The following is a 25,743-nucleotide window of genomic DNA, read 5'->3' on the forward strand; positions in this document are numbered from 1 at the left end:
TAAGTTGTAAGAGGTTGAAGTGATTAATTTTTACTTGAGAGGGATTGGGAATGCATCACAAAGTGTGTGCTGTTTCTGGAAAATGAGTGAGGTTTAGAAGGACCAGGGCATTTCAGGTGGCGAAAGTGATAGCGCAAAGCAGGAAGATGGGAAGACTGACTTGTGTTGAGGCACTGTGTGCATGAGATGAAGCTGGCAAGTGGGAGTGGGCTTGGAATTATGAGAGGCCTTAAGTTCTACATTAAGGAATCTGGACCCTATATGTTGGTAATTCGTTTTGTTTGGAAGATAAGTAGAAGCAAAACAGTTACCAAGGTAGAATAGAAAATTAAACCTTCAATAGGACATACAGTAAAGTTGGGGACATTAATTTTTTCATGCTTAGAGCTTGTCCTGTTTTGAGGAGATAGGAAACAAAGATAAATAATATGGGCTTTTAGTTTTGTTGGGATACATCTTAGAAATTCAGATCTGATGGCTTTTAGAAAGATGTATGTTTGCATGCATGGGCTAGAAGCAGTGGAGAGGGTGAATGGAGTGGATGACATTACAGTGGGAAGTTTCCTAAAGGACTTTATGGGCTGAGTGTTCAGTCACTCAGTTGTGTTCGACTCTTTGCGACCCTATGGACTGGAGCTCTCCAGGCTTTTCTGTCCATGGGATTCTCCAGGCAAGAATACTGGAGTGGGTTGCTATGCCCTCCTCCAGGGGATCTTCATGACCCAGGGATTGAACCCACGTCTGTTATCTGCCACATTGACAGGCAGGTTCTTTACTACTAGCACCACCATAGGAGAGACAGGTAAGTAGTACTCAGGAAATTTTTTTTTTAAGTGATAGGTCGTCTATTTGCAGGAAGGCTGATCTTGACACCTGTGCTTCTTGAAGGGCTCTCCCAGCATGTTCCTGGCCCATAGAGCTTAGAGTTCATAGGAAATCTCATGAGATCCCAGACTATGCTGTACGGATACAGGGCATAGTTGGCTATAACTGCTCTGGGAGTTGGAAAGGGCTGTTGAGGCACAGAGTAAGTTTATCTAAGTAAAATGGTTCTATTTAATTATTGTGTCAGATTTGGACCAAGGCAGAATGGCGCCAGAGCTCTCATTCCTACTCATTCCACTAAATTAGAAGAATTAGGGGTCCAGGGAGGCTAGGGAGATCAAAGCTAGCTAGTGGAGAAATGATCTATAGTCCTGACTCCTGTTGATTTCAGATTTTATGACTTGGGATACATTTACCTATAATACCTTTTTTTGGACTCAGTTTCCTCTTCTATATGGTAGAAATAAGATAGGGTGCTTATGAGGATTAAATAAGATAGTGCACATAAGCAATTTATTACTTTAGTAATAATGTAGGAGTAGAAGGGTTTACTAACCTGAGGGGGAAATGGACTCTGGGAAGAACTTTGTCTTTTAGGATTTTTTGGGTGGCATGGGTGAATTTGATCTTAGTTTGAGAGAAATCTGCCACTGGAAAGGGAGGCAACATATGAATATGAGAGTAAAGGGAACACAGGCAAGGTCCCAGAGTGAAACACAGGGAGAAGCATAGAAGCCATGATAACAAAGGCATCAACTCCCAAGTATAACTGACTTTCTAAGCTTAAACACAGTGTTTTAAAGTATTTATACCTTTAAGCAGGTATCAATTTTGCTTTCTAAAATAAGTGTCATATAGGTGAAACCAGCAGGCAGTATATGAATTGATTTGGAAGAATGTGTTCAGAAGTGGGAATGAAGTTCCTTGTCAGAAATTAAAAATAAAAAAGAAAAATTGAGTCCTTGGAAACTAGTTCTAGAAAAATAACTTTCCATATATTTACAATAAAATTGAGTCCTTGGAAACTAGTTCTAGAAAAATAACTTTCCATATATTTACAATAAGATAAGAGTTGTTTTCAGGGCATGTAGACTACTCTCTTGGCGAAGTTATGAGCTGTTTATAAAACACAAAGAACATTTAATGGATGTATTAACATGACAGCATATTATTTTATGTTGGAATTTTGAACACCAGACTTGAAGAATTAGAGGATAGTGGAGACTGGTTAGTCCACCTCTCTAGTATTTTAGACAGATGGTCATATCAGACTTGTGCTTCAACATCTCAGTTACAGAATTCCCATTATTCTAAGAAGCAGTGCATTCCATGGGCAGCTTTACTCAGTAGAAAGGTCAAAATCATAGACTTATTGTGTGCAGTTAAAAAACAGGGCTTTTTGGCTGAGACTCAGAAATCTTGTCCGCTCTGGTTTTGGATGTAATGTTGCAGTAAGGTTTAATGCTTAAATGTTTGTTTTATCTTTTAGGGCTTGCATTTCTTTTGGACCTAAGAATCGCTCAATTGGAGCAGCAGCTAAAAGCCAGGTAGAGTTCTGTTTTTCTCATACTTATTTCTGTGGTTGGTCCATCCTCCAGTGCAGCAGCTCTTTCAGTGCCCGTTATGTGTGGAGCACTGGGAGCCCCCACGTGTACAACTGAGAGACAAACCTATTCTCATGCACTTGAGTGAGAAGCAAAGAGCTTTTAAAATAGCATGAACAGTGGTCTGTTTAATGCAAACTACCAGGATGTGTTTTACCTAGATACTGTTAAAGCAAGGTTTTACTTGTTCCTGAGTTGTTGTTAACAATTTTTTTCCCCTGGGTATTTAATCGGTAAAGTCTGTCTTGTTGAATTTTCATCTTACTCATATTTAGGGTCAGTGTTGTGTCTAGATTTGACCTTGTTGATCAAGGTTCTCAAGGAAGGAGAGCATACTTGGAGAAGCACACTTACCATTAGGTTACTTTTAAACCAGGAGCCTGACTTATTTGCTTGTTTCTCAGTAAGCAGAGCAGCAGAACCTGAAGAGTTGTATTTTTCTCAGTGCCTGAGGTTGTATAAAATTAAGGAGTTGCATGTTAGATCTTTCTATAGTTCAGTCTGGAGCAACATAATAGAATGAATAACGGTCTTTTTCTGGACCAGTCTGGGCCTAAGGTTTATAAGCCCCCCCAAATGGTGCTTGACCAATTGATTTTTAATTAAATTGGGTGTTTTATAAGTTGCAGAAAGTTCAAGATGTTTTAGAAGACAGCAGGTAGCACATACAGAGCTGTTTTGGTTTTAAACTTGCTTTCATTATTGAGAATAGTCGTTATACTAAACTGGCTGCCTAGTTCTAGGTTGACATAGTTATTGTGGTATTGAATTTCTTGGCAGCTTACTGAAGCAGAGCCTGACTTTGGAGGCCTCATATTGTTTTACAAAAGAACTTCTGTTTGTGCCTTTGACATATTGGATTCAGAGGAGCTCTGTTGTTGTTTTTCCCTGGGACTTGTTGCAGTCCTGCATTGGGAAGAAGAGTCCATAAGTCTTGAGCAGAAATTCATTTTCAGTTTTTGAATATCTTTGCCAGCATTTTTTTCATAAATTACAGTAGTTTTTGTTAGAGATAAATTAGGAAATGCAGGTGTACAAGTATAAGGCATTTAGATGTTAGCATACTACCACTGTCCAAAAACCACTGTTATTATCTTAATGTGTAACCTTTTATAAGCATATAAATGTTTTTCTCCCCTACTCTAAGAAAGTGACATCATATCATATAGATACTTGTCTCCAGACTTCTAAAATAATTTATCCATTGTATGGATAGACTGTAATTTATTTACTCATTTCCCTGTCGTTGACCCTCTAGGCTCTTTCCAGTTTTCTGTTGTGATAAATAATACTGTGTCAGTTTATTTGCATTTATCTTTGTGGGCTTAGTGTCATCTGTTTTTTCTTTATGGTAAGTTTCAGTTTCATTCACTAGAATAACTGAATTAATATATACTGTTGGATTGACTCCTGGAAAGTTTGAATCCCAAACTACAGGTAATTTTTAAAAGATAAAAATTTAATGTAAATGTTCATTAGAAGTTTAATAACAGGAAATATTTTTACAAGGGTAATGATCTGTCTTACTGAGGAAGTAAGACAAACTGGGCTCTGGTCCTAGCCTGCCACTGTGTGACCTGTATAGGTTCGTCACTCCTCCCTTCAGAAGGCATCATTTATAAAGGTTTAGTGCTGAAGGAAACAAACTAGGAAGGAAAGTTTGTGGCATGAAAAGGATTCTGATTTAATCCTGAGACTTTTGAATCTCCCCCCCCTCCCCCAATTTAATTGCTGTTATAATAGTCTTTCTACTCGTTGACTCTGATATCCTTTCTCTTAGGTAATTTCCAATGCAAAGAACACAGTCCAAGGATTTAAAAGATTCCATGGCCGAGCATTCTCTGATCCATTTGTGGAGGCAGAAAAATCCAAACTTGCATATGATATTGTGCAGTTGCCCACTGGGTTAACAGGTATAAAGGTAAGGTTCTGAAGATAATGCCTTATGATTGAAATACAGTATTTTATGTCATCAGATGACTGTGTAGAAGTGAGTAGCCATTCCCTCCTCTAGGAGATCTTCCCAACCTAGGGCTCGAACCCAGGTCTCCCATATTGCAAGTGGATTCTTTACCAGCTGAGCCACAAGGGAAGTCCAAGAATACTAAAGTGGATAGTCTACCCTTTGCCAGCATATCTTCCTGATCCAGGAATCGAACCGGAGTCTCCTGCATTGCAGGCGGATTCTTTACCAACTGAGCTATCAGGGAAGCCCTTGAGAATGCTATCAGATCAATGTATATCATACTATTCTAGTTTTAAGTTGTAATGAAAATCGTTACAAATGCTTTGGAAAAGTCTTGCTGGTGAAGACCATTTGGCTTTTTTTTTTTTTTAAAGATCTGACTTTTATTTGGGAGCCATAGGTGGCACTGTTAGTAGGGATTGGACAGATAGGTGGTGATGATGTGAAGTTAACTTCTTGTCTTGTTTTCTAATGCAGCAGTCTTCCCAGTAGTCTTTCTGGTATGATTTTAGTGAATGATTACTGGAAGAGCAAGAAAAGAAATCAACACTTTAAAGTCACTCCCAGATATGTAGTCATACTCTTGACAGTAGGATTGGAAAGTGGTGATGTTCTTTTGGAGAAAAGGGAGTTTAGTCTTTGCTATCTCTGGAACATCTAGGAGAATCTCTTTGTGAAGCATGACGTGAGCTGATCATTTGAAAAAGATGAGAGGCTGAGTGATGGGTATAGTGAACATGTCTGTCTCTTGCACTCAGGTGGTAAGAGGAATCCAGAAGTACGTTTGAGCTTTCCAGGCAACTGAGTTTAGAGAAAGGAGGTTTGATGTTTGAGACACCCCATTTGGAGAACTAAGGATCATGGGAACAGGTTCAAGTCCAAGAGATGTTGAAAATCGTGGGAAAAAGATAGTTTTGCAGTTGTAGCTGAGAATTCAGTTGAATTTGAAAGTAAAGAATTCTGATAACTGAAAAATGATCACTGGATTTACTTAGGGTATTTTCAGCAGTAATTTAAAAACAGTTTTAATGGGCCTAATGATGGATAAGAAGTGCAGAGGAGGAAAAGAAACGGAGATGAGGAAATGAGGATTACTTAATAGTTATGAAAGAAATAGGGTGGGTATTGGCAGATTTAGTCAGAAGAGCCACGGGAGGAAGAGACTAGGGAGAACACCTGTGGATCCAAGTATGAGGCTGGAGGAATTTTGGAAGACTTACATGAGAAAAGAAGAGGTAGCCTTGAAAGAGGCTCACTGGGAGGATTATTTTTCCATCTGTATTCAGTAAGGTGAGAAACTATTCTAAACCAGAATAAATTATAGTTGGGTTTGGGAGGGAGAAGGTGAGAAGATGGTTTTCAAGTTCGAGCTGGAGCTAAAAGTACAGAGTTGACATTTTTTGGTCTGTGTTGTAGTTGGGAAGTATGGATGTGGAATAGGACCTTACCTTAGGCAGTCTTTTCTGCATTTACAGTTTGTACTCTTGTCAGAATTTCATACCTTTATGCATGGTGTAGGATATCTTGAAGGTGTCAGCAGTTACTTATTTTGTCAGGTCTGTCCTTGATGTTGGGGCTAAGACAGTGAATAGTCACTTCAGTCGCTCAGTTGTGTCCGACTCTGTGACCCCACGGACTGCAGCACGCCAGGCTTCCCTGTCCATCACCAACTCTTGGAGCTTGCTCAAACTCAAGTCCATCGAGTCACCAGATCTGACAAAAACTATTGCCTTAGATTGGATCCTAATTGAGGTGATGATTATAAAGTCAACACAGTGAGCAAAGTAAAGTATACATAGTATGTCAGATGGTAAAACAGTTTCCACCACCAGGCCCTTTAATGGAGGGGCAGTGTGGGTTATGGGGAGCTACACACCAGTTTGCTTCTTCCCAGGTAGTTGTCTCAAGTTTTGCTGGTGGTCAGAACATACCGTTTACACATTGGTCCTCATGAACGCAGATGAAAGGAGCAGTGACCCTACAAGAGACTGACTCAGACTTGCTTGTGAGTGTCCAGGAGTCTCTGGAGGAGGCGTGAGTTGGCGGTGGATTGCTGCAGGGTTGGGGACACTGAATGTGGCAGTGTGTGCATGGGACCTTTTGAAGGAGGTCACCATTACCTTCATTACTTCCACCACAGTTTGGTCTCAGGTCAAACAACAGGGAGGGAACACAGCCCTGCTCATCAACAGAAAATTGGATCAAAGATTTACTGAGCATGGCCCCACCCATCAGAACAAGACCCAGTTTCCCCCACAGTCATTGTCTCCCATCAGAAGCTTCCCTAAGCCTCTTACCCTTGCCTGTCAGAGGGCAGACAGAATGAAAACCACAATCACAGAAAACTAATCAAACTGATCACATGGACCACAGCCTTGTCTGTCTCAATGAAACTATGAGCCATGCTGTGTAGGGCCATCCAAGACAGACAGGTCATGGTGGAGAGTTCTGACAAAACGTGGTCTGCTGGAGAAGGGAATGACAAACCACTTCAGTATTCTTGCCTTGAGAACCCCATGAAAATATGAAAAGGCAAAAAGATATGACACTGAAAGATGAACTCCCCAGGTCAGTAGGTGCCCAATATGCTACTGGAAAAGAGTGGAGAAATAACTCTAGAAAGAATGAAGAGATGGAGCCAAAACAAAAACAACGCTCAGTTGTGGATGTGAATGGTGATGGAAGTACAGTCCAATGCTGTAAAGAACAATGCTAGCAAGGTAATGCTCAAAATTTTCCAAGCTAGGCTTCAATAGTACATAAGCTGAGAACTTCCAAATGTTCAAGCTAGGTTTTGAAAAGGCAAAGGAACCAGAGATCAAATTGCCAACATCCCTTGAATCATAGAAAAAGCAAGAGAGTTGGAGAAAAACATCTACTTCTGCTTTATTGACTATGCCAAAACAAAGCCTTTGACTGTGTGTATTAGAGCAAACTGAAAAATTCTTCAAAAAATGGGAATACCAGACTACCTACCTGCCTCCTGAGAAAGTTGTGCAGGTCAAGAAGCAACAGTTAAAACTGGACATGAAACAACAGACTGGTTCCACATCAGGAAAGGAGTATGTCAAGGCTGTATGTTGTCACCCTGCTTATTTAACTTACATGTAGAGTACATGATGTGAAATGCTGGGCTGGATGAAGCACAAGCTGGAATCAAGATTGCTGGGAGAAATATCAATAACCTCAGATATGTAGATGACACCACCCTTATGGCAGAAAGCAAAGCAGAACTAAATAGCCTCTTGATGAAAGTAAAAGAGGAGAGTGGAAAAGTTGGCTTAAAATTCAACATTCAGAAAACTAAGATCATGGCATCCGGTCTCATCACTTCATGGCAGATAGATGAGGAAACAGTGGAAACAGAGACAGACTTTATTTTTGGGGGCTCCAGAATCACTGCAGATGGTGTTTGCAGCCATGAAATTAAAAGATGCTTGCTCCTTGGAAGAAAAGCTATGACCAACCTAGATAGCATATTAAAAACCAGAGACTTGATCTTACCAACAAAGGTCCATCTAGTCAAAGCTATGGTTTTTCCAGTTGTCCTGTATGGCTATAGGAGTTGGACTGTAAAGAAAGCTGAGTGCCAAAGAATTGATGCTATTGAACTGTGGTGTTGGAGAAGACTCTCAGAGTCCCTTGAAACTGCAAGGATATCAAACCAGTCAATCCTAAAGGAAATTTGTCCTGAATATTCATTGGAAGGACTGATGCTGAAGCTGAAACTCCAATACTTTGATATGAAGAACTGACTCATTTGAAAACACCCTGATGCTGGGAAAGATTGAGGGCAGGAGGAGAAGGGGATGACGGAGGATGAGATGGTTGGATGGCATCACCGACTTGATGGACATGAGTTTGAGCAAGCTCTGGGAGATGGTGATGGATAGGGAAGCCTGGCATGCTGCAGTCCATGGGGTCTCAGAGTCAGACATGACTGAGCTGAATTGATCTGAACCTCATCTCCAGGTATCCTGGTTGGTAGGCATGTTAACAAGTTAAAAGTGATCTTTAAATTATTTTTGCTTCCAAAACTAGTTTTCTGAATTTCCTCTTGAGATAATGTTCCACTGATGATTTAGAAATTATTTATTTTAGGTTTTTAGGACATGAAGAAATACAATGTTTAGATCCTTTTGTTTTTTATTGCAGGTGAAGTATATGGAGGAGGAACGTAGTTTTACCACGGAGCAGGTGACTGCCATGCTTTTATCCAAACTGAAGGAGACAGCAGAAAGTGTTCTTAAGAAGCCTGTTGTGGACTGTGTTGTTTCGGTAAGTTTTATCCCTACGCATTATTAGGGTCTGTGAAGAAGCAGAAAGAAGAAAGCTGTTCATTGAAAATAAATTGCTTTTTGTCTTAGGTGGTAACCATTATTTTAAGAACTTTTCAGACTGGTTCTCATGAATTTTTTTTTCCTTCCCTAGTTTTTGCTCTTGCTTCTATTCTGTCTGTTTAAAGGCTTATCTCTGACTAAGCCCGCTTCTTCCTGGATTCCTTCTAGCATCCCGCATAGTGCCTGGCACTTGGTAGCCTCTTGTTTGTTCAATTAGTTGAATACTCTCAATAAGAAATGCTTTTTCTCTATTCCTGTCTCTGTATCTTTGCTGTTTTTATATCCAGCACTAAAGGCAAGACAGCAGTAGACTTCATCTTGTATTTTCCACTTGCCTATTTAGATGGAAGCCTGGCTGTTTATAGCTTTGTGCTTGTAATATGGTGGCGTCCTTAGGTACTGTTGAAATTTAGGTGGTTGAATTTGTTTTTCCAGTGAATCACCTCATTCTGCAGTTGTTATCTGATATTTTAGTTCTTTGGCTTCTTTTGTCTTTCTAAATTTTTATTAAAAAATTTTTTTTTGATGTATAGCTGATTTATAGTGTAATTTCCCTGTATAGCAGAATGACTTGGTTATATTGAATACATTTGTATATGTATACATGTAATGTGTTAGTCGCTAAGTTGTATCTGACTCATTTGCAACCCCATGGACTGTAGCCTGCCCAGCCCCTCTGTCCATGGAATTCTCCAGGCAGGAAGACTGGAGTGGGTTACTGTTCCCTTCTCTAGGGGCTCTTCCCCACTCAGGGATGGAACCCAGGTCTTGTGCATTGCAGGCAGATTCTTTATCGTCTAAACCACCAGGGAAGCCCCATATATATGTGTGTGTGTGTGTGTGTGTGTATGTGCATATATATATTCCTTTCCATTGTGATTGTGACAGGATATTGAACATAGTTCCCTGTGCTGTACAGTAGAACTTTGTTGTTTATTGGCCTATTTTGTCTTAATTTTGGTGCACTGTTATTTCACCCCATAGTCTTTGTCTGATGGAGTTCTTGTTTCTTGTCTATCTAGTAAAATCGTACTGACTTTTGTCAGGAAGAACTGGATTATGGCCTATAATCCACATTTGGAGGATGCAAAGAAGAATGCTACTTCCTTTAAAGAGCTCAAATTCAATACAGGCGCTGTGTTTCTTAGATGGTTTCTGCTTTCCCCCAAATCTCTAGTGGACTTTCAGGTTTCAGTGGACATTTCCCCCACCTACTGTCCTAACTTTGATTCTGAATTTTGCTCTGTATTCAGTTCAGTCGCTCAGTCGTGTCCTACTCTTTGCGACCCCATGAACCGCAGCACGCCAGGCCTCCCTGTCCATCACCAACTCCGGAGTCCACCTAAAACCATGTCCATCAAGTCGGTGATGCCATCCAACCATCTCATCCTCTTTCGTCCCCGTCTCCTCCTGCCCTCAATCTTTCCCAGCATCAGGGTCTTTTCCAATGAGTCAGCTCTTTGCATCAGGTGGCTAAAGTATTGGAGTTTCAGCTTCAGCATCAGTCCTTCCAATGAACACCCAGGACTGATCTCCTTTAGGATGGACTGGTTGGATCTCCTTGCAGTCCAAGGGACTCTCAAGAGTCTTCTCTAACACCACAGTTCAAAAGCATCAGTTCTTCGGTGCTCAGCTTTCTTTATAGTTCAACTCTCACATCCATACATGACCACTGGAAAAACCATAGCCTTGACTAGATGGACCTTTGTTGGCAAAGTAATGTCTCTGCTTTTTAATGTCTAGGTTGGTCATAACTTTCCTTCCAAGGAGTAAGTGTCTTTTAATTTCATTGCTGCAGTCACCATCTGCAGTGATTCTGGAGCCCAGAAAAGTAAAGTCAGCCACTGTTTCCACTGTTTCCCCATCTATTTCCCATGAAGTGATGGGACTGGATATCATGATCTTAATTTTCTGAATGTTGAGCATTAAGCCAACTTTTTCACTCTCCTCTTTCACTTTCATCAAGAGGCTCTTGAGTTCTTCTTCACTTTCTGCCATAAGGGTGGTGTCATCTGCATATCTGAGGTTATTGATACTTCTCCCAGCAATCTTGATTCCAGCTTGTGCTTCTTCCAGCCCCACGTTTCTCATGGTGTACTCTGCATAGAAGTTAAATAAGCAGAGTTACAAAATTTGCTCTGTATAGAGGTAAATTTTAATGTAAAATGGCAAGACTGCCTGATATGCTTTTCCAGCTTTGGGGATCAAGTTAAAGGGTGATGGATTAAGTTATGTGTTGCGGGTTCTTGAGAATTTTGGTGATTTACTTGGAGAGTTTACAAGACTCAGAATAAAGCCATATTCATGGCTAAGATCTATTATAGTGAAAGGATGCAAAGCAGAATCAATAAAGGGAAATGGTATGTGGAGAACATCTGGAGGAAACCAGCTAAAAGCTTCCAAGAGTCCCCATCCATTGGAGTTAGACCAGAAGTTCTTAATTCCTCGAAAAACAAGTTGTAACAATACACATGAAATATTATACACCAGGAGAGTTCTGCCTGAGGCTCAGTCCAGGATTTCTGTTGGGGGTCATTCACAAAGGCATGCTATACCTTGGATGTACCAAAATACGAGAATTCCAGAAGGAAATTTAAGTATAAAAACATAAACTACGTTGTACAGTTTAGGCACAGTGTACCACTCTAATGATTTAAGGAAAATTTGCTGTCGCTTTAGGGAACTACTTATTCAGATTCCTGGATCCAGGGAAGGGCTAACCTTGCCATCGGGCCTATCTAAGGATAGTGGTCTCTGGCCTCTATGTGAACTCTCTTCTGTGCAGTTGCTGCTCTAGATTTTGGTGCTATGGTGTATCTGATTGCTATGTAAATAGGGCCTGGGTGTATTTTGTTCTATTTGTAAACTGATTATTGTTAAATATAAGCTTTATATTTTGGGAAAGTTAATAATAGCCCTTGTGTTGGAATCAAATCACATGTATAAAAGGGTGTATGGGAAGCTTTAGCACCTCTGCTACCTACTACGTAGATTTTCCTTCCCAGAGATTACTAGTTTTACCATTTTGTTACAGATCTTTCCAGAGGTTTTTATGTACCCAAGCAAGTAAGTATAGGTCCTTCTTTACTTTTATTTTTCTTTTAATAAATTTTGGACGTTTACCTTATTTGTTCCATAGCATTAGAGAGGTGCTTCGTTTGGAGCAGAATGTCCCAGTTTATGCATGTACCATAATCTATTAATATTTAACCATAGTCTCTTTTTTGGGGGGTTTCCCTGGTGGCTCAGCTGGTAATGAATCCTCGTGCAACAGAGGAAACCCTAGTTCAATTCCTGGGTTGGGAAGATCCCCTGGAGGAGGGCATGGCAACCCACTCCAGTATTCTTGCCTGGAAAATTCCCATGGACAGAGGAGCCTGGTGCGCTACAGTCCATGGGTTCGAAAAGTTAGACACGACTGAGCAACTAAGCACACAACACAGCATGGTCTCTTTCTGTTGGACATCTCGGTTACTTCCAGATTTTGTTTCTTTAATTGCCAAAAATATTACAGTGAGTAAAAGTTGGACAAATACATTTTGCTCTTACATGATAAGTTTGTAGGTTATAGGCTAACTTCCTGGAAGTGCAGTTGCTGGGACTGAGGATACATATGTTTTAAATTTTAACAACTATTGTTTAATTGCCCTTTAGAGAATTTGTACTAATTTATACTTATGTCAGCAGTGCATAAGAGGGCTTGTTTGACCACAGCCTCATCAGCTCAGCTTATTGGCGTGTCAAATAATTCTGATCGATGAATAATGGTAGCAAAGTATGTGGGATTTTGATATTTTACTTTTTAGGTAAACTTGAATGTTTTATAATTTATAAACCATTTTGTATTTCACTTTTTGTGAAATATTCCTATCCTTTCCTGATTTTATTTTAAATTTATGGTCCTCAGTTTTTTAGAAAACATTTTTTAAAATCCTTTTCTCCACTGCATTTTTAAAACTTCTAATTTAAAAAAAAGTGTTTATTTTTGGCTGTGCTAGGTCTTTGTTGCCGCACAAGCCTTTCTCTAGTTGCTGCAAGGGGGGCTGCTCTCTAGTTGTAGTGTGTGGGCTTCTCATTGTGGGTTCCTCTTCTGTTACAGAGCATGTGCTCTAGGGCATGTGGGCTTCATTAGTTGCAACTCCAGGGCTCTAGAGCACAGGCTGAATAGCTGTGGCCCACAGGCTTAGTTGCTCCGTGGCATGTGTGATCCTCCCGGATCAGGCATCGAACCTACGTCTCCTGTGTTGGCAGGCGGATTCTTTATTACTGAGCTACCAGGGAAGCGTGGTCTTCATTTTGATTTGTAGTTCTTCGAATATTAGAGAGATTAGCTCTTTGCTGTTTTATAATGTGAGTTGCAAATATTTTTCCTCATTAGGTTATTAGAATTTTTTAATGAATCGAATGTTTCAGTTCTGCTCCCCCTTTTCCTTCCCTAGCAAAACATTATCTTAGCAATTGCTCTCATTTAGCACCTGATTGACATCAAACCAAAGACATCAGTCCAACAGACGTGGGCTGTGATCACTTGTAAACTTAACATTCGTAGGTCTCAGTGCCTGTGAGCATTAGAACACCTGCCCCTCCTTCTGATCCCTTGTGTGCGAGCTCAGTCATGCCCGACTCTAGCCTGCCAGGCTTCTTTGTCCGTGGAATTCTCCAGGCACGAATACTGGAGTGGGTTGCAGTTTTCCTCCTTCAGGCGACCTTCCTGACCCAGGGATCAAACCTGCATCTCCTGTGTTGGCAGGCGGATACTTTACCACTATGCCACTTGGAAAACCCCTCTTCTTATCCCTTTGTTGTTCAGTCACTGAGTTGTGTCTGTCTCTGCAAGCCCATGGACTGCAGCACGCAAGGCTTCCCTGTCCTTCACCATCTCCCGGAGCTTGCTCAAACTCATGTACATTGAGTCAGTGACACCATCCAGCCGTCTCATCCTCCATCACTGCCTTCTGCTCCTGCCCTCAATCTTTCTGAGCATCAGGGTCTTTTCCAGTGGGTTGGCTCTTCCCACTAGGTGGCCAAAGTATTGGAGTTTCAGCATCAGTCCTTCCAGTGACTATTCAGGGTTGACTTCCTTTAAGATTGACTGGTTTGATCTCCTTGCAGTCCAAGGGACTCTCAAGAGTCTTCTCCAGTACCACAGTTGGAAAGCATCAATTCTTCAGCACTCAGCCTTCTTTATAGTTCAGCTCTCACACCCGTACATGACTACTGGAAAAACCATAGCTTTGACTGTATGGACCTTTGTTGGCAGAGTTATGTCCCTGCTTCTTAATACGCTAAGTTTGTCAGAAGCTTTTCTTCCCAAGGAGCAAGTGTCTTTTAATTTCATGATTGCAGTCACCATCTGTAGTGATTTTGGAGGCAAAGAAAATAAAATCTGCCACTATTTCCACTTTTTCCCCATCTGTTTGCCATGAAGTGATAGGACTAGATGCCATGATCTTAGTTTTTTGAATGTTGAATTTTTAAGCCAGCTTTTTCATTCTCTTCTTTTACCACTCGTCAAGAAGCTGTTTAGTTCCTCTTCGCTTTTTGTCGTTAAAGTGGTATCATCTGCATAACTGAGGTTGTTTATATTTCTCCTGGGAATCTTGATTCCAGGTTGTGATTCATCCAGCCTGACATGTCACATAATGTACTCCACATGTAAGTTAAATAAGCAGGGAGACAATATACAGCCTTGATGTACTTCTTTCTCAATTTTGAACCAGTCTGTTGTTCCATGTCCGGTTCTAACTATTGCTTCTTGACTTGCATTCAGATTTCTCAGGAGACAGGTAAGGTGGTCTAGTATTTCCATCTCTTTTTTTTTTGACAATTTGTTGTGATCCACACAGTCCAAGGCTTTAGCGTAATCAATGAAGCAGTAGTAGATGTTTTTCTGAAATTCCATAGCTTTATCTGTGATCCAGCGGATACTGGCAATTTGATCTCTAGTTCCTCTGTCTTTTCTAAATCCTGCTTGTACCTCTGAAGTTCTTGGTTCACGTATTATTGAAACCTAGCTTGAAGGATTTTGAGCATGACATTGCTAGCATATGAAATGAGGACAATTGTATGGTAGTTTGAAGATTCTTTGGCATTGCCCTTCTTTGGGATTGGAATGAAAACTGACCTTTTTCAGTCCTGTGGCCACTGCTGAGTTTTCCAAATTTGCTGGTGTATTGAGTGCAGCACTTTAACAGCATCATGTTGTGGAATTAGAAATAGTTTAACTGGAATTCCATCACTCCACTAGCGTTGTTCATCATAATGCTTCCTAAGGTTCACTTAACTTCATACTTCAGGCTGTCTGGATCTAGGTGAGTGATCGTGCCATCGTGGTTATCTAGGTCATTAAAACCTTTTCTGTACATTTCTGTGTATTCTTGCCACCTCTTCTTAATCTCTTCTACTTTTGTTAGGTCCTTGCTGTTTCTGTCCTTTATTGTGCCCATCTTTGCATCAAATGTTTTCTTGGTGTCTCCAGTTTTCTTGAAAAGATCTGTCTGGTCCTAAATCTGTCTTAGGTGTGCTAACAGTGCTGGCCACAAGGTGGTGGAAGAGTCATGGCACTGCATTCTGCTGGGATTGGAAGCCAAGTAGCACCTTGAAAGCAAGTGAAAAGTTTTTTCTCAGGCGACAGGACTCCATATAGGGTCCCAATCGTGCTTACTCAACATACTCTGCCTGGGTTGGAATGACGATAAGGACCATCCTCCCCAGTAGCACAGGGGAGGATTCACAAGCTGGTTTACACTTTTTTAAAAAGAGATCGAGTGTCAAGGAAGTCTCGTCTCGGGATGGGACAGAGAACTCACAGGTTGGCTCTGCTGGCCAGGGGAAACACTGATTCCAGCTTAGCAACCTTTGTATGATGAGTCCTTTCCCAAATCCATGAAAATACTCAGAGCTCGTCAGACCATTTTACTTACATGCAGTTTTCAACTGTCAGAGGAGGTCAGGACTGTCTGGCCTGGGGCTTTTACTAGGATCTTAATTCAGGATTAGCTATTCAAAGCGTGAAATAAGAGGGAATACATTTTAAGGATCAAGACTGCTCTTTGTATCCCTGCTGAGGGAATAATTTTAGACATGATTGGTATAGAGAAAAGTGGGCACTGGGCAGGGCACAGGCCGACTTTCAGGTCCAGGCTTCTTCATTGGTATGGTAGAAGTGGGACCTCAGCCTGGGGTCCAGCTTATCCTCTGCAAGGCTAGTTGCCTCAGCCGGTGCAGCTCATGAGCAACTTCAGGAGAATGAAGACGTGAGACATGATCAGGCCAAATCAGAGCTCCTCAGTCTGCTCTACCAGCTTCTGGCACAACATCATCTTGAACTTGAATTGTGTATACCCAGAAAAGGCTGAGGAGAAGGCAATGGCAAGCCACTCCAGTACTCTTGCCTAGAAAATCCCATGGACGGAGGAGCCTGGTAGGCTGCAGTCCATGGGGTCTCGAAGAGTCGGACACAACTGAGCGACTTCACTTTCATTTTTCACTTTCATGCTTTGGAGAAGGAAATGGCAACCCACTCCAGTGTTCTTGCCTGGAGAATCCCAGGGACGGGGGAGCCTGTTGGGCTGCTATCTGTGGGGTCGCACAGAGTTGGACACGACCGAAGCAACTTAGCAGCAGCAGCAGAAAAGGCTGAGCACAGCCAACTGCTTCTCTCTGTCCTGGGAGAGGTGCATGGAGAATGATAGTGGGGAAGTAGTGCCAAGCTTGTGAGCAGCGAAGAAGGGCACAAACATGTTTAGCCAGGAGAAGCTTGGAGCCAGGCTGTAATCACACAGGGTCAGTAGTACAAAAAACACCCAGCGAGTGCACAAAGATCTCAGAGGCAGTGAATCCTAGCCACTGCATCAGCTTCCAGAACAAGAAAAGCATCATGCAGGTTGAGTGAAGCAGGGCCCAGCTGAGTGTCCCACACACTGGGCTGTGCCCCCACTCCCATGGGCCTCTCTGATGCCTGCTGTTGTTGCTGCCAGGCGAGTGAGAGGTAGCGAGCAGTCCTGCTTGCTGTGGCCCTTGGCCCCAGTGCCACTGATTTCCCGGCCACATCTTGGGACCCAGCACTGGCCACCAGAGGGTACTCATCTTGACCTGCTGGTTCTTTTGGGTTTTATGTTATATTTAGAAAATCCCTTCTTTTTTTTCCCCTTCTTTCTTTGACAGTAAAGATTGCCTTTTATTCTGATACTCATGATTTTTAAAAAACATTTACATCTTTGGTTTGAAATATATGTTGGTATTTGGTGTTTAGTAGGGATGCAGCTTCATTTTCTATATGGCTGTCCATTTGTCCCAAGACTGTAGAGTAGCCCAGATAACGCTGTACTGGTTTGAAAGATTTCCTTGATCATATACAGAGTAAATAGCTGTAGCTATTTGAGGGCATTTCTGGCTTTTACTGTTTTTTTGACAGGTATATTTTAAATCAGGAATTTCCATAATAATGGTAAATTAAAAAATTCTTTTTATAGGTTCCTTGTTTCTATACTGATGCAGAAAGACGATCAGTGATGGATGCAACACAGATTGCTGGTCTCAATTGTCTGCGATTAATGAATGAAACTACTGCAGGTAAGTGACTATTAACTGAATTTTTTTTTTACTTGCTCAATCTCAAAGGTTGTGAAATCTTAAAACCCTAGGGTTTCTTATTCCATATTTTACTTGGAGCACTTACCAGTATTTTTGGGTACTCTGTCACATATGAAGAGTTTACTTGACAAGTACTTTTTCGGTATCTTCATAGCACTTTGATATTTAATTGCATGCTTTTTTGGAAAGGAAGTGCATTTATTATGTGTTTGGAGCATTGCTTTGGTTTACATATTGGGTTTTTCTCCCAACTTGTGGGCCAGTAGAGTCAGAGGGGTGGGGTTTATAAAGCAAGATCTCAGGAGGCAGAATATATGGGAATGTTGAGAGACGGCGCAAGGGAATATGGGGGAAAATGTTTGGAAAAGTGGGAGAAAGTTGTTTTGGAAAAAACTGCCACAGTTGCTGGAACTGGAAATTGGAAACATGAAGGAAGCCAAAGTGAAATGAATGTCAGCGTATATCTCTTTGAAGTCAGTGTTATTCGTGAATAAACCATGCAGAGCTTATAAGGATTTTGAATCTTTTTTTGCAGCTGTAAATCTGTTTTTTCCTATGTAAATGAATTTTAAGTTTACTACTAAAATGCTAACATTATGTTTATTTTTGTATTATTGTGTAGTTGCTCTTGCATATGGAATCTATAAACAAGATCTTCCTGCCTTAGAAGAGAAACCAAGAAATGTAGTTTTTGTAGACATGGGGCATTCTTCTTATCAAGTTTCTGTATGTGCATTTAATAGAGGAAAACTTAAAGTAAGTATATTTTTCCCAGGAGACTGTATTACAGATGTATGATAATTAGGAATTCATGAGAGGCAACTTAAAGTAGTTGGTTATGGAGTTGTGTTTCAGGGCTTCCTTGGTGGTCCAGTGGTTAAGAATCGTCCTGCCAATGCAGGGGATATGGGTTTGTTCTCTGGTCCAGGAAGACGCCACGTGCTGCTCAGCAGTGAAGCCTGTGTGCCGTGACTACTGGCCCTGTGCTCTAGAGCCCTTGGGCTGCCACTGTTGAGCCTGCATGCCACAAGGACTGAAGCTTGTACGCCTAGAGCCTGTGCTCTGCAGCATGAGAAGCCACTGCAACTAGAGGAAGCCTGCTAGAGAAAGCAGTGAGCGCCCACCTCAGCCATAAATAAATATATCTCAAAGAATTTTGTTTCACTAGTGGAAACTTGGTATGAGCCATCTGAACTAGAAGTTAGTTGTGTAGGGGTGGGGTGGAAGTTGAAGGCCCAAAGTAATTTTTGAGGTGTTGACAAGATAATGAAGCAAAGAGCATAGAACTTGAGGAAAAAGTCCTTAGATTCCTGAGCCTGTTTTTTTTGTCTGTAATGTGGGGAAAATAATGCTTGCCTTGCAGGTTTACTAGGGGGAGTCTTTAACGTATAGTCCCTTCAGAGGTCTTAACACTGAGGATTAAGGGATGATAAGGGTATTCTCTTAAGGTTTTGAATGTTCTGGGAACAGGGTGGAGTGACTAGAACTTGGCTGGCCAAAAGAAACCAGCCTAGGAGTTCTAGTCTAGATGTCTAGAGATGATAGAGCTCTGGAGAAAGCAGTCTTGTACACAGAGAAGTCTAGTAATGTTAATGACAAGGAGGGACCGGAGGGTGATGCTGGTCACAGTTGAAAAAAGCTTTTGTAGGATGTATATACACTTCCTATATTAGTCTCTTAATTAAAGGAAAATTTATGTAGAGTGAAAGGTATAGATTTTAGGTGTTCAGTGAGTTAAAAAAATTTTTTTTAGTTGAAGAAAACTACACTTCAGTGTTGTGTTAGTTCTAGGTGTTACAGCATAGTGATTCAGTTATACATATATTGGTAAATTCTTTTTCAGATTCTTTTTTCCTTATAGGGACAATTATAAAATTGCAAAATACTGAGAGTAGTTCCCTGTGCTATACAGTAGGTCCTTATTGGTTCTCTAGTTTATTTATAGTAGTGTTAATCCCATCTTCTAATTTATCCCTCCCCCTCAGCTTCCTGTGGTTAACTTTGGTAACCATAAGTTTTTTTCCTTTGTCTGTGGGTCACAGTCAGATTTGATAGTGTTTGCTAGTTCCTCAGTGGTACATAAAATCAGTTTTCTAGCTTGGTGATTTTATCTAGAATGTACTTAAAAACCAAGGATAATCTGCATATTTGCTTTAATTACTTGGGTTCTGTATCAGGGTTTTTGCTGCCAGCTCTAAATTGGCTTTCTGCTCCCCCAACTTGGGGGTTGGTCCAATGGAACTACCTATCCCAGAATAAGTATTTTTTAGATTTGAAGGGTATTTTGAGTTTCTCTTTTTTACAGTCCCTTGTTTCTTTATATTCTGATTTGTCCCCACCCCCCCCCCTTTTTTTTAATATAAAGCAGATCTTGGGGATGGTTGGGAAATAAGAGGATCATAATTTTTACAGATACAAATGATGGACCAAGTGTTATTCTCAAGTGTTTAAGCTTTACTTTTATCCATAATAGGATTATTTCTAAATTCCAGTTTATACTCTCACTTTTTAGACAGCAGGTATTGGCTATAATTTAGCCTTGTCTTTGAGTCAGAGTGATGAGTATTAGTATTTGCTTCACTATCAGCTGTCACTTGTCAGTTTTCCAATTACAGTTTAAATTTAACTATCAAAATACTTACTGTAGAATCATACCAAATTTGGAAACATATATGTATGAAGGAAAGACATTTATGATCTTACTACAGTTTGATATATTTCATTCTAGTCATTTATGAAAACAAAATTGGAATTACACAGAACTGTACTCAGTTCTGTATTGTCTGTTTTTTTTTTTCTTTCTTTCATGAGATCACGCATTAAGAAAAACTTCCTGAGGACATTTAACATTCTTTGAAGAGATGGTTTTGAGGGTGTTGGTCATCACTTACTTAGCCAGTTTTCTATTATTGAATCTGATTAGATCTTCTGATTTCCTTTAGAGATTTAGAAAAGGATAACCCAACCTAATTATAGTTCTCTATGTTGAATAGAAACAGATTACTGTGAGTTAAGGCTTTAGCATATTTTCTGGTGGTAAATTGCATGAAGCTAAATAAGCCTTTGGTATTATTTGCAGTTTTGTGGTAGAGATAAGACTAGAGCTGTATATGACATGTTAGTGTATTGGCTCTTGAATTATAATTATTGTTTGGAGTCAGATTGGTGTAGTGGGGAAGGCATAGGTTTTAAAATTGAGATTGGGTTTTGAATTCTACTTCTACCACTTAATATCTTTGTGACCTATAGATTGTCAGATCTGTCTAGATCTGTAAATTGAGGGTTATGATGTCTCATTTCATAGTGGTTGTAACCTTGTTTAAATGACATATGCACATTGCCTTGTTTCGACCTTAATGTCCCTTACCACCTTTTTATTACAGTTTACCAGTTACATATATGTCATGATAAAATTTTAAATTGGTTAGTTTTTTAACTAATTATCATCTTTTCCCAAAGGTTCTGGCCACTGCATTTGACACAACACTGGGAGGCAGAAAATTTGATGAGGTGCTAGTAAATCACTTCTGTGAAGAATTTGGAAAGAAATACAAGCTAGACATAAAGTCCAAAATCCGTGCATTATTACGACTGTCTCAGGAGTGTGAGAAACTCAAGAAATTGATGAGTGCAAATGCTTCAGACCTTCCTTTGAGCATTGAATGTTTTATGAATGATGTTGATGTTTCTGGAACTATGAATAGGTAACCATATTAATATTTTGATGGTAAACTGAACTGTGGCGTTTCTCTATATTAGCCTTAATTATCTAATTGTTGAAGTTATCGTGATTGTTACAACTTCAGATTTTGTAGGTAAAAATCTGGAGGCCATTCAGGATCTTGCCTTTAATGTGAAGGTTGGGTTTGATTATTCAAATAATTTCAACTAATTGATTTGTTCTGGTTAATTGGTTAATTGAATGTTCCAAGAAATTGGCAGTTCTTCAACATGTGCCTGTGTTAAACGTGAGTCACTAGTTTTCATAAATTCAGGGCAGAGTGCTTTAATGCAGAATTATATGGAATTTGCTTTAGTCATTGACTCAGAAATTGTGTTTTTGAGTAATTCAGTATCACTTGAGACAACAGGTCTTTTTGTATGACATGATAAGAATTCTGGGTAATTTGATGTTTCAGGGTTATCCTCAGAAACACCCAGAATGTGTCTGTTACCAGGTCAGGTTGCATGGATGTTCTTCAGGATGTGAACTCTACTTACTGGTAGAATTTAAAGAAGACTATGGATTGTTTGGGAAAGTGTGGCCTGAGCCATGCTCAGAATGTTGAGATGGGCATCAGAATTGCTTCTAGTCTGCCAGAATTAGATTACTGTGCCTAGTAACCAGATTGTAGTCACCTTTCTCGTCTACTTGAAGTGATGGTTTTCATTTTAATTTTTTTTCATTAAACTGTAGCTTTCTTGTGTTTGTATAATGTATTAGGTGGAATCCTACACTATATGTTTGGCTTCTTTTGTGTCTGGCTTCTTTAACTTAATGTTTCTAAGTTCATCCACGTTGTATGTGTTCGTACCTCATTGCTTTTTATGGCAAGTAATATTCCATTTGTGTGGGCATATCACATTTAATTCATCCATTCATCAGTTACTGGACATCTGTGTTTCCACCTTTGAGCTTTTGTGATGAGTGCTTTATAAACATTCACCACAAGTTGTGTGAGTAGCTTGTTTTCAGTTCTTTTGGGTATGTAGCCAGGAGTGGAATTGCTTGGTCATGTGGTAATTATATACTTAGGTTTTTGTGGAATCACCAAACTATTTTCAGTGTGTCCAGTCCATCTCTAGTGGAAGTGCTCACTTCCCTCCTAAAAGCTCAGAAATACTTATTTCACATAAAAATGAGTAAAATGCTGAGTTACCATATGATTCAGCATTTCTGCTCTTAGGTATATATCCAAGAGAACTGAAAACACATTTACACAAAAATTTATAGACAAATGTTCATAGCACTCTTTTTTTTTTTTTTGATAGAAATGTGTTTGTTTATTTGAAATTTAAATTACACTGGTGAACCTGTATTTAATCTAGCCATCGTGCTGCTGCTGCTGCTAAGTCGCTTCAGTCGTGTCCGACTCTGTGCGGCCCCATAGATGGCAGCCCACCAGGCTCCCCCATCCCTGGGATTCTCCAGGCAAGAACACTGGAGTGGGTTGCCATTTCCTTCTCCAATGCATGAAAGGGAAAAGTGAAAGTGAAGTCGCTCAGTCGTGTCTGACTCTTAGCGACCCCATGGACTGTAGCCCACCAGGCCCCTCCATCCATGGGATTTTCCAGGCAAGAGTACTGGAGTGGAGTGCCATTGCCTTCTCCAGTCATAGCACTCTTTATGATACCCCCAAAATGGAAACAACCCAGATTCCCATCAACTGATAAACTAGATAAACAAAACTCAACTGATAAACAAAATATGATATGTCCATATAATAGAATATTATTTGGCAATTTAAAAACTGTCGAATAGATGCATAGTATAGCATGAATGAACCTTGAAAAATTTATGCTAGAGGAAGGAAATGTTAAAATTACTACATTTTGTCTAATTCTGTTTATATGAAATGTCCAAAATGAGTGGTTGCCTAGGGCTAGGGTTTTGGTGGAGTTGGAAGAATAATGTTAATGGCGGTAAAAATACTCTTTTAGGGTGATGAAAATGTTTTAAAATTGATAGTGGTGATGCTTGCACAATTCTGAATATACTAAAAGCCATTGAATTGTGCACTTTAAATATGACACTTTTTGTGTCATTTCTATTGTATGTGAATTTAAATTTCAGTAAAACTTTATAAAAAGGAACGACCTCTGCCACTGCTGTCTTTCTAGAATGCTCTGTGTACTTTGTTTTTCATGTTTTTATTATGGACATTTTCAAATATGCAGCAAAAGTGGAAGAATTTTACAGTGAACATTCTTATCCTGCCACTTAGGCTCTACCGATAATATTAACTACTTGTTTTTTCACCTACCCATTGATCTATCCGTCCTTCTGTCTACCCATCAGTTTTATCTTTTGATGCATCTCAAAGCCATCTATCTAGACACTTTTAAGTATGCGTATTAACCAGAGTTTAACGTTTGTAGTTTTTGGTATACTTTACATAAAGACATGCTCAACTTTTAAGTGTCATTTGCTAAGTTTTGACAGTTGCATGCATCCTACAAACCACTACTCTCCATCCTTTTAGAAGTTTTCTCAGTGCTCCATCCTCAAGGGCAGCCATTGATAAGGTCTTTTATTTTGAGGGACATAGATTACGTTTACCTTTTCTAGAAGTGTAAATGAAATCATACAGTATTTCGTCTTTTGTGTAAGACTTCTTTGGTCAGCATGAAACTGATACTCATTTAGCTCAGCAGTCCCCAACTGTTTTGGCAACTGGACCTGGTTTCGTGGAAGACAGTTTTTCCACAGATGTTGGGGGTAGGGAAGATGGGAATGATTCCTGGATGATGCAAGAGCATTACATTTATTACGCTGCTGCTGATCTGATGGGAGGTGGAGCTCAGGTAGTGATGGGGAATGACTGTAAATACAGATAAAGCTTGCCCTCCAGTCACTTCCTGCTGCGTGGCTGGGTTCCTAACAGGCCGAGGACCAGAGCTGGTCTGTGGCCCGGGTTTGGACCCCTGACTTAGTTGCTGCATGTATCATCTGTTCTTGTGTATTGCTGCCTAGTGTGACGCTGTAGACTTAGATTTTCTCCTACTGCTGGACTCAACTCTTTCCACTTTTTTGATATTAGGAATAAAACTGTCATTTTAAACTTGATTTTGGTTGCTATACATCCTCATCAATATTGGTATTAGTGAATTTTTGCCATTCTGGTGGGTGCATTCTATACCTCTACTGTTTTTCTTTTTTTGAGATGTAATTCGTAAAAGTTAACACATTTATAATTCAGTGGGTTTTAATATATTCATAGAATTGTGCAACCATTACCACAACCCAGTTTTTAGAATATTTTCATTACCTCATAAAGAAACTCTAGATGAGCTATCGTTCTGTGAAAAGACATGGGAAAATCTTAACTGTATATTTCTAAGCAATAGTAGTCAGTCTAAAAAAGCTGTATGATTCCAACTATATGACATTCTAGAAATATTTGACATTGTATATGGCATTCTATGTGATAATGATATGACATTCTAGAAGAGAGAAAACTGTGGAGACAATAAAAAGATTCAGTGGAGGTTCAGTGGAAGGGAAGGATGAATAGAGTATGGAAGATCTTTAGAGTAGTGAGACTATTCAGTACGGTACGGTAATGGTGAATACTACCATTTGTCAAATTATGTAGAACCTTAATTTATACTACCATGTATCAGTATTGGCTCATCAGTTGTTAGAAATGTATCTTACTAATGCAAGATGCTAATAGGGAAACTGAGTTGGGAGTAAGAGGTGTATGGGAATTCTCTGTACTTTCTGTTTATTTCTCTGTAAACCTGCTGCTGCTGCTGCTAAGTCACTTCAGTCGTGTCCGACTCTGTGTGACCCCATAGACAGCAGCCCACGAGGCTCCCCCGACCCTGGGATTCTCCAGGCAAGAATGGGTTGCCATTTCCTTCTCCACTAATATGTTGAGAAATTGCTAAACTCTTCCAAAGTGGCTGTAACATTTTATGTTCCTGCCAAGAATGTCTACGAGGTCCAGTTTCTCTGCATCTTTGCCAGTGCTTGTTATGTCTGTTTGATTATAGTTATTTATTCTACATAAAAGTGGACTGTGACTTGACCTGTTGTTTTTTTTTTCATAGAGGCAAATTTCTGGAGATGTGTGATGATCTCTTAGCTAGAGTAGAGCCACCGCTTCGTAGTGTTTTGGAACAGGCCAGTAAGTATTTTTGTGATTAAATTGTTCATCTTGGGCTGTCCGGAGAATGTTAACTCTCCCCACCCCTCCATCCCCAGTTGTACCAGTTTGCACTGTATGAACTACTTCAATGCTATATTAAACTTCTTTTTACCAATATCTTCCCCCTGCAGTACCTCCAGTAGTATCTGGGAAAGTCTTAATAGTTTTCCCCAGAAACATAATTCAGACAGATTCAAAGATGGGTTTAATGTCTTAGGTATTTCATGGTGGTAAAAATTAATCTTTAGCAATGTTGCTGTGGTAGTTTTGTGGGATTTTCTGTCAGTGAATCTTGTTGACTAAGAAGGGGGAGGATATGATAACCATATACTTAATTTAATCTCAGGGTAAAAGGTAGAAGTTTGATTTAAGAATATATTACTGTTGTTTCCCAAATCTTTGACAGACCTTTTCCTAGAGTCCACTCTTGTACTCTGATCTTGACACAGGCTCAGATATGAAAACGGAGGGATTTTGACAAATGTATGTTCTTTTCATACTGGTACAGCCCGTTTCTTTAAATAGCCCTTCTCAACAGA

At 40.0% G+C, this 25,743-nt stretch overlaps 1 protein-coding gene across 1 annotated transcript in view; it reads left to right on the top strand.

Annotated features, from left to right (window-relative positions):
- HSPA4 (heat shock protein family A (Hsp70) member 4) overlaps window positions 1–25,743 on the top strand; it is a 53,807-nt gene that overhangs the window by 8,337 nt on the left and 19,727 nt on the right. Inside the window, exons 2-8 of the mRNA XM_019964911.2 lie at window positions 2,315–2,372; window positions 4,210–4,350; window positions 8,551–8,673; window positions 17,210–17,309; window positions 17,953–18,086; window positions 20,790–21,034; window positions 25,107–25,183. Coding sequence (XP_019820470.1) covers window positions 2,315–2,372; window positions 4,210–4,350; window positions 8,551–8,673; window positions 17,210–17,309; window positions 17,953–18,086; window positions 20,790–21,034; window positions 25,107–25,183 — 878 coding nt within the window. The remainder of the gene's footprint in view (window positions 1–2,314; window positions 2,373–4,209; window positions 4,351–8,550; window positions 8,674–17,209; window positions 17,310–17,952; window positions 18,087–20,789; window positions 21,035–25,106; window positions 25,184–25,743) is intronic.

Source organism: Bos indicus, chromosome 7 (assembly GCF_029378745.1).
Source record: "Bos indicus isolate NIAB-ARS_2022 breed Sahiwal x Tharparkar chromosome 7, NIAB-ARS_B.indTharparkar_mat_pri_1.0, whole genome shotgun sequence".
NCBI lineage: Eukaryota > Metazoa > Chordata > Mammalia > Artiodactyla > Bovidae > Bos > Bos indicus.